Raw genomic sequence first — 8,232 nt, forward strand, 5'->3', positions numbered from 1 at the left:
AGCTCACTCTCAGAGAAAGGAGCTTCAAGAAAAGAACTCTCAGAATGATTAATCATATTAAAAGTGATCCCTTAAATAACAGGCCTGCTCAAATCTGTCTCTGAAAATTTGCTAGCAAACAGAGTCAAAACTTTTTCCTTTACCTCCCTGACCGAATCCATGATGTCTCTAATTGAATTAATTTAACAGGTGAAATCGTGTCTCCTTCTCCCTTTCATAACACTATGGAAGAACATATTGTTGGTATCCCCATCATTTAGCCACTTTAACCTTGATTTCTAAATAAGCATATTTTCTTTAATTATGATATTCAACCAAAACCTACTAGTAGCCTTCCTCCTACTAACAATAACATCATACCCCGTGAAATTACTTTCAAAACAAATCAGACCCTCCCCTGCATTCATCTCCCTAACACATTCCTCCACCTCCAGATTAATCCTACCGGAAACTTCAGAGTTCCGCCATTTCAACATGTCTTTAAGTAACTACAATTTCTCCTTAAGCACATAATCGCCCGTCCCTTCAACCACCAAATCCTTCCACTCCTTTTCAACAAAGGGTATGGAATCTTTACTGGTAAACCACTCATTGTTTACCTAAAAAGGTTTCGACCCCCAGTGCGTGTAACACCCCAAAAATTAGAAATATTTATTTAATTGATTAATTGTGAATTTGGTGAATTTGTGTGACATAGATGATATGAATGTGGTATGTTGTGCGGTAGTGTTAGATTAAGGTGATGATTAGTAATTATTTAGATTTAATAATATTTTATTATGTTATTAGAATAATAATAATAATAATAATAATTAAATTAGAATAATAAAATAATAAGGTGAAAAGGAGAATAAGGACATAATGGTAAGTGTGGATGATTAAATGAAGATATTATTGTAAAAGGCTAATTAAGAAGAATAAATTAAAAGAAAAAGGGAAAATATGGGAATGAGGGATTCATTTTGACTGGTCGTGAAATATTAGGAGAACGTGAAAGTGGGATTTTTCGTAGAACGCGAACGAAAAAAGCAATTGCTAGGAATTCGAGGTAAGGGGGTGTAATCAGGTTTATTATGATAGATATCGGGTTAAGGTAATGGTAGGTTTTGTTCTTGTCTGGTACGATTATTTGGGGAAAAACATGATGAATTATGAATTAATGATGTATTTGATAATGAATTGCCATGAGTGGATGTATATGATGTGTGTCAATGTTATTATGTGATGTATGATGATTGCTATGTGTTTTGGATTGAACCTATAGTAAATTGGATACAAAAGTTTCATGAAAAATTAGGGTTTTGAGACTGCTTTTCGTACACATAAAAATTGCATAAAACTGTTATTATCATGGTGGTAACTAGTTACCACATTTGGAGTACTGGTTACAGCTAAGATGATTTTCAAAAAATTGGATTTTCGTCGGAGATGGTAAATGCATTGTTGTTGCTTGTTATATTGTGTGATGATGATCATGTGAATGATGATGCAATTGGCTAACCGTAGTCGACTTTTATATGACGTTGTTAAGAATCATGCATTCATAGCATTTTTGGACTGTGGTTCACTTATTTTAGACGGTGGTCCGTTTGTGATGTTGCCTCAATCCCCTTGTGCAAATTGAGTGCGTTTTATGATGTGCTATGGTTCCAAGAGAGAATTGATCCTATGGTGAGGATCTTTGGAGGGTGACGAACCAGGTGTTTATAATTTTGGTACCACATGCATTGAGTCAGTGTTGTTGCATTAATATACTATGTAACATTACATGAATTTGGTTTATGAGTTGTGACGTGAAGGTAATTGTGCACCTTGTGATTATATGATGTTTTGGCCAAAAAAATGTTTATGTTCTATTATGATGTATCGTTGAGTATGACTATTGGTAAATGATGTGTGTTACTATATGACGATGTTGGTTGCAACTTCTAACCTTTTCCTTATATCTTTTTCAAGGAATTGTGATTAATCACCCTTTCTGTTTGAATGTTGCCTCCACGTGGGTAAAGCGCAGGTGACCGGGAGTAGTTCATAGAAGTTTCGAGGATAGCTGTGGAGTGCTTTACTTAATTTTGTTAAATAGAGGTGTCATGCTCTGATATGTAACATTAGGTTGGGAATGTTATGTTCTGTGATTGTTATGTTCTTTTGATTTTCGACATAAATTTATGATGGTTTTGGTCATTGAAATGGGTTCAAATTGATTAAACTAATACTTTGATTTTTGAAAAGTTAAGTATGATAATATGACAGTGATTCCACTGCGAAGTTTTAACTGATGTGTTGAATTATTATCATATGTTTGTTTTAAATTGATGCAACCTGTGTTATAGAGCAGGATTGTTATTATGAAGTTTTATGTGAAGTATGACACCCTTGTGCGATGAGTTTGTTTGATTTATTTTCGTAAATTATATGCGAAGTATTTATGGGTTTAGAATGGTGTTACGGTCTGCCTTATCCACCACCAACCAAATCGGGCAATGGTCTGACATGTCTCTCAACACTATAAACTAACCAACCACCCTTATCTAATAATAATATTGTCCGACACAAGAAAGTGATATATCCTACTCATCGGCTTCCCATCTCTGCTATACCAATTGTATTTCTTGCCTTTGTAAGAAACATCAACAAGAGAGCTATCCTCAATGAAAGCACTAAAACCTTTAATTTCAGAATTAAAACAGAGCATCGCCCTACCCTTTCTTTCCCTAATATAAATAGACAATACAAGGGACGAAAACACTTCTTTTTTCCTTTTAAATATAGGCATAAATTGATTGTAGGCATTAAACTCAAAAATTATTATAATTTCAAATACTAGATATATTGATTCTATTAAAATTATTTATTTGATAAAAATTGTCTTTATTTTAATGTAGAATTCTTAGAATTTATATATCTTGAAAATTATTTAACAAAATTACACTAATTTTGGATTTTTTTCCAACTTTGTTGGTATAAATATTTATGTGTTGGTCCCGAAAATATGAGAATATGTCTAATAATATGGTGAGAATAAAATTAGGTATATTTAGATCTCAAGTCTCTTAAATTAATTTAATGTTCTGTTTTAGTTCCTTAATTAACTAAAAATTGTTATAAGTTAGTCCTTTAACTTCACTTCGGTTATCTTATTTGGTCCTTCCGTCAATTTCTTGCAACAAAAAAAAAATATTAAGTTCTTGTGACAAGGATGTACAACAAGACTCAAAAGTCAAATGTGACTAAGTATTTGTACGATAAAGTAGAGTTACCACTTAAGTAGGTATCATAAAATGGTCACAATAACTACTTTATAGTACAAATGCTAAGTCACATTTGAACGTTGATCCATACTGTACATCCACAGCACCAGAAGTTAAGGGGCTAATTGGTAACGTTTTTTAGTTAAAAGACAAAAGTGGAACATTAAATTAAGTTAAGTGACTAAAACATGTATTAAGCCATAAAATTAGTTTAAGAAATAATACATATGGTTCTATTTTTTAACATTTTTATCACATGAAAGAATGTTTATATTTTTTGTTTTAAAAAAATATTATTTAATAAGTTTTGTCTGATTAAATTTTTGAAAAGACTTTTGTCTCTTTATAATGTCAATGGCCACCTCTACAAGCCAATAGTTTTGTCATAAAAACAATAAATTAATTAACTACATCTATACCCCCTCCAATTTTTCTGTATAAATAAGTATAGAATTCATATGTGCAATTAACAAAATAAAATTAAATAAAAAACAAAAAGAAATATGGGTTTTACTGATAAGCAAGAGGCTTTAGTTAATAGTTCATGGGAGTCATTCAAACAAAATCTTTCTGGCAATAGTGTTTTTTTCTATACTATGTAAGTGTAATATCTTTTTGTGTGTTTTTAACTTGTGTTTTCTCTTTTTATAGATTGTCATTTTGAAAATATGGTGTAAATTAACAAGAAATCATGTTTGGTTGTTTTGATTAAAGTATACTCGAGAAAGCACCTGCAGCTAAGGGCTTGTTCTCTTTTCTTAAAGACACAGCTGGAGTAGAGGATAGTCCTAAACTTCAGGCCCATGCTGAACAAGTATTTGGATTGGTAAGTGCAATCTAACAATAATTCTTATTAATACCAAATTCTATTAGTATTTATTTTAATAGTTTCATTAAAATGGACATTACTTATCTTAAAATATTATTTATTTTGACTAATAGGTGCGTGACTCAGCTGCTCAACTCCGAGCAAAAGGAGAAGTAGTCTTAGGAAATGCTACATTAGGTGCTATTCACGTTCAAAAGGGAGTCGTTGATCCTCATTTTGTGGTATGCTTATATAATAAAATATTTTAATTGATTCATTTTTATATAACAAAAACTATTTCTAATTCAATAATACGACAATAAATAAACACCTTTTATTTCATACATATTTTTATTTCATGATATAAATATTTGAAAGAAATAGTTATAGAAAATCATAATAAAATTAATTTTTAAATATAAAATTGTCAAAATAAAATAAAATTGATGGATGTAACAATAAAATTCTTGAAAGAGCTAAAAATTATTTACTACCACTCCATTTGATTGTCTACATTTATAAGATGATCATTAGTATTCTTAAATTAATAGTGATTTTTTCTTCATAAATTTTATTTTATTTTTAAAAATATCAAATGCTTAAACCAAAATTTATGCATTGATGTCTTGTAGGTGGTTAAAGAAGCTTTGCTGCAAACAATAAAGAAAGCATCTGGAAATAATTGGAATGAAGAATTGAGCACGGCTTGGGAAGTAGCTTATGATGCACTAGCAACAGCAATTAAGAAGGCAATGAGTTAAACATGGAAAATATGAAAGTTATAAATAAATTTAATGAATAAAATATGTATTACTAAAACTTGTTTAACAAGTTCTTATAATAATAAATGTTGTTCAAAATATTGTGTAGTAGTGTTTGGGTTTATTGTGATTAATCTTAGGATAAAATAATTTCTTACAAAATACAAATTTTAAAAGGGATAAACTTAGTCAAAGAGAATTCATTTTTTTATTTTTTAATAAAAAAATGTTAAAAGAAAAAAACGAACAAGAAAGAAGAAAGGAAACTGAACAGACTAGAAAAGTAATAGGATATAGAGAATAGAAATTTAAAAAGTGCTAAAAAATAATGTAATATATCACTTCTTGCAATTTTATTTAAGATATTTATAAAATACTTTTTATATATGAGGATGATCGTTATTTATAGTTGAGGATGATGCAATGCTCCAATGTGTGAGAAGGATCCAGAATTATTGAATTCATGTAAGCTTGCAAGGTGGAAAAAGTGTGACATTCAATCCCTCAAAACTCAGCCAATTTTTGCGTTTCAGTGCACTAAACGCCTTCTGGAAGTTTTTTAAACTTGATTAGACACAAAAGCAACACTTAATTTGGCTTAAAAATGAAGATTAAGAGAAATGGCCAAACTGATTGTGTATTAAAACTCAGAGTTGAGACACCATGTTCACATCAAGGCCATTTGAAATTGGCTCGTGCATTTTGTGAATTTCTTTAGGCCAAATACTCTCCTCATTACATAGAACACAATGCAAAAGGAAAGGGATCAAATGGATGCTTGAGGTAAGAGATACGATCTTGAGGCAACTGGAAAACTCATTGAAACAAATACAATGAAGTCGCCATCGAACATCGATTTATCCTACAATAAGGAATGGAAAATATCGAAGAAAACCAAATAATAGCATAGGTCTCAGAGAACAGGTAAGGGTGTCTGTTACGTGAGGGGAAGGTATTAGCACCCTTCACGTCTGTGGTACTCCACAGGATCCATTCTTGCTAGTTTTCTAATCTAAGGGTGTGTGTGTGAATCATGCTATGTGCTAAGGGAAACACGCAATGGAAGATATACAGATAACAGGAACAAGCAAATAGTAGGTAAACAAGATAAAGGAAAAATCGAACAAAACAACAAAAAAAGAAAAGTTCGCTCGCTAGGGTGTCCGTACCCTGTGCCTACGTACCTCCAATGTGCAATGGAGAAATCAGAGCGCCGTAGTTCGGCCCAAAAGTTTTTGTTTCTATCTCGATTCGCGTCTCCTAGAGAAACGGAACCGAGCACCCTAAGGGAGCATGCAAACAAGGAGCATCACAAAGATCCTAGAAAACATGGCATGTGAACAAGCATCACAAATAAGAACATGCGAACAGGCATCGCAAACAGAAAACAGACGTGTAATAGGCATACGCGAATGTGAGTGTGTGAACAGGCATCACAAGTGATAACGCGAACAGGCATCGCAAACAACATGTAACAGGCATACATGTGCAAGTGTGTGAACAAGCATCACAAAGATATCATACTAACAGGCATAGCAGATAAGAAGATAGTGAACAAGCATCACAAAGATATCATACTAACAGGCATAGCAGATAAGAAGATAGTGAACCAGCATCACAACCATATGGCATACAATCGAGCTCCGCTCGAGAAACAAATAAACTACCGAAGTAGTAAACAATGCAAATGCAACACACAAACGAGCTCGGCTCGTAAAGCAAGCAAACTACCAAAGTAGTGACCTGGGGACAGGGGAAGTGCTTTAGCTAACGAGGAAAGCCACCCGAAGCTGCTATCAACGGGGAAAGCCACCCGAGATAGGTACACTACGGACTCTTAGCTAACGGGGAAAGCCACGCGAGATAAACACGCCACAGACTGTTAGCTAACGGGGAAAGCCACCCGAAGCTACTGTCAACGGGGAAAGCCACCCGAGACAGGCACAACACAGACTGTTAGCTAACGGGGAAAGCCACCCGAAGCTATTGTCAACGGGGAAAGCCACCTGAGACAGGCTGGAAGTAAAAGAAAGAAGCGAGGAATAATAAACAAGCAAAAACAGAGCCTCTTTCGAGGGCTTGGCCAGATGAATGTCTACCCTACTTCTCATGTTAAGAATGATGCTGCATGCCTACCCTACTTCTCATGGCATCATATGGTGCGCAAAAGAGTAAAAGGGACAAAGGGGATACCGAACGGATAGCAAATCCGCAGTGGGCTAGCAAGCGTAAGCAAAGAAGTCCAGAATACTTCGTGTAAGCTAGCATCAAGCAAAGTCAGAAAGCATCGTCGTGAAGATAAATCACGAGCGACATGTGGGGCGTATCAGACACAACCACATAAGCAACCTGCAAGAGAAACACAAGTCAGACAATACAGGAATATACATCTCAATGAATGAGAGATCGGGTGAACCGCATCGGGAATAAGTTCGTGTCCCACAAATAAAGTGGAACACGATGCAAATCAAGTCGCATCGGAAGCGAATTCGTGTACAAAATATGTACAAAATATTAATTCTAACACGGAAAATAGTACATGTTTTTATTATCTTTTTATAAATGTTAAAAATCTAACAAACGTAATTGTTTTTATGTCATTTTATTTCTTAAGAAAAATAAGAAGAAAACTATGTGAAAATCTAGCTCTAACATGAAATTGAAATGGACTCAGGGGGTAAAAAGTGAGAAGTAAGGTACAGGCTAGCAGTTGGGCGCATGGCTGAGGAATTAAGGCCCAAAGTGCTTTTTGTTCAGTTTCTGTACATACAAAAACGTGTGAATTGGGCAAAGGGGGGTGAGAATCATAATTCGCGTAGAGCCCAGCAGCAATGTTGATCCAATTCATTCAGATTTTATACTCATTTTGAAGTAACCAGGTTTAATGCCAATGAACGCCAATTAACCAATATACTAATTCCATTAATCAGGACTAACACTAATTAAATCTAATTAATTACATTAAAAGACAATGTTAATGGAAATGAATTAAGAAAGGGGTTAGGGTTTACGTGAACATTGAAATCTCCTCCCTCTCTTCTTCGTGTAAACTCGAGGATGGCGCCTCCCTCACAGACGTGACGGCGACGGCGACGGTGGAGTCTCCCTCTCCGTTTTGCTCTATATCTCAACCTCTCATCTCTCCCTCCGTCTCAATCTCTCGTCTCCGTTCGAGTCTCCGACGCGCTCATTCTCGTCTTCTCCGTCTCCGTTCCACCATTCTTCTTCTTTTTATTTTGCAGTAAATCGCTCGTCTGAGTTGTTGTTGTTTTCTGAAATGCAGATGGACGGTTAGTGGCGCGGTGAAGATTGATGTGCGGTTCTGTGGAAGGAAGATCGAAGTAGCAGTTACGAGGATCTCGATATTGAAGGTTGAACAGAGATGGAGGTTGCTGAAGATCGAAGAATAACG

At 34.4% G+C, this 8,232-nt stretch overlaps 1 protein-coding gene across 1 annotated transcript; it reads left to right on the plus strand.

Annotated features, from left to right (window-relative positions):
• The first annotated feature begins 3,691 nt into the window (after window positions 1-3,691).
• On the plus strand, window positions 3,692-4,921 carry LOC131646470 (leghemoglobin Lb5-10-like). The gene is made up of 4 exons (XM_058916496.1): window positions 3,692-3,849; window positions 3,966-4,077; window positions 4,194-4,301; window positions 4,692-4,921. The coding sequence occupies exons 1-4, from the start codon at window positions 3,755-3,757 to the stop codon at window positions 4,818-4,820; spliced, it is 444 nt and encodes a 147-aa protein (XP_058772479.1). The 5' UTR covers window positions 3,692-3,754; the 3' UTR covers window positions 4,821-4,921.
• The last annotated feature ends 3,311 nt before the right edge of the window (window positions 4,922-8,232 follow it).

Source organism: Vicia villosa, linkage group LG2, assembly GCF_029867415.1.
Source record: "Vicia villosa cultivar HV-30 ecotype Madison, WI linkage group LG2, Vvil1.0, whole genome shotgun sequence".
In the NCBI taxonomy this organism is placed as follows: domain Eukaryota; kingdom Viridiplantae; phylum Streptophyta; class Magnoliopsida; order Fabales; family Fabaceae; genus Vicia; species Vicia villosa.

Bases quoted from the DNA above. Each gene is read 5' to 3' on its own strand.
- LOC131646470 (XM_058916496.1), top strand. From the start codon at position 3,755: ATGGGTTTTACTGATAAGCAAGAGGCTTTAGTTAATAGTTCATGGGAG. The intron at 3,850-3,965 runs GTAAGTGTAATA...TTTTGATTAAAG, and splicing joins AGTGTTTTTTTCTATACTAT to TATACTCGAGAAAGCACCTG. The intron at 4,078-4,193 runs GTAAGTGCAATC...TTTGACTAATAG, and splicing joins CTGAACAAGTATTTGGATTG to GTGCGTGACTCAGCTGCTCA.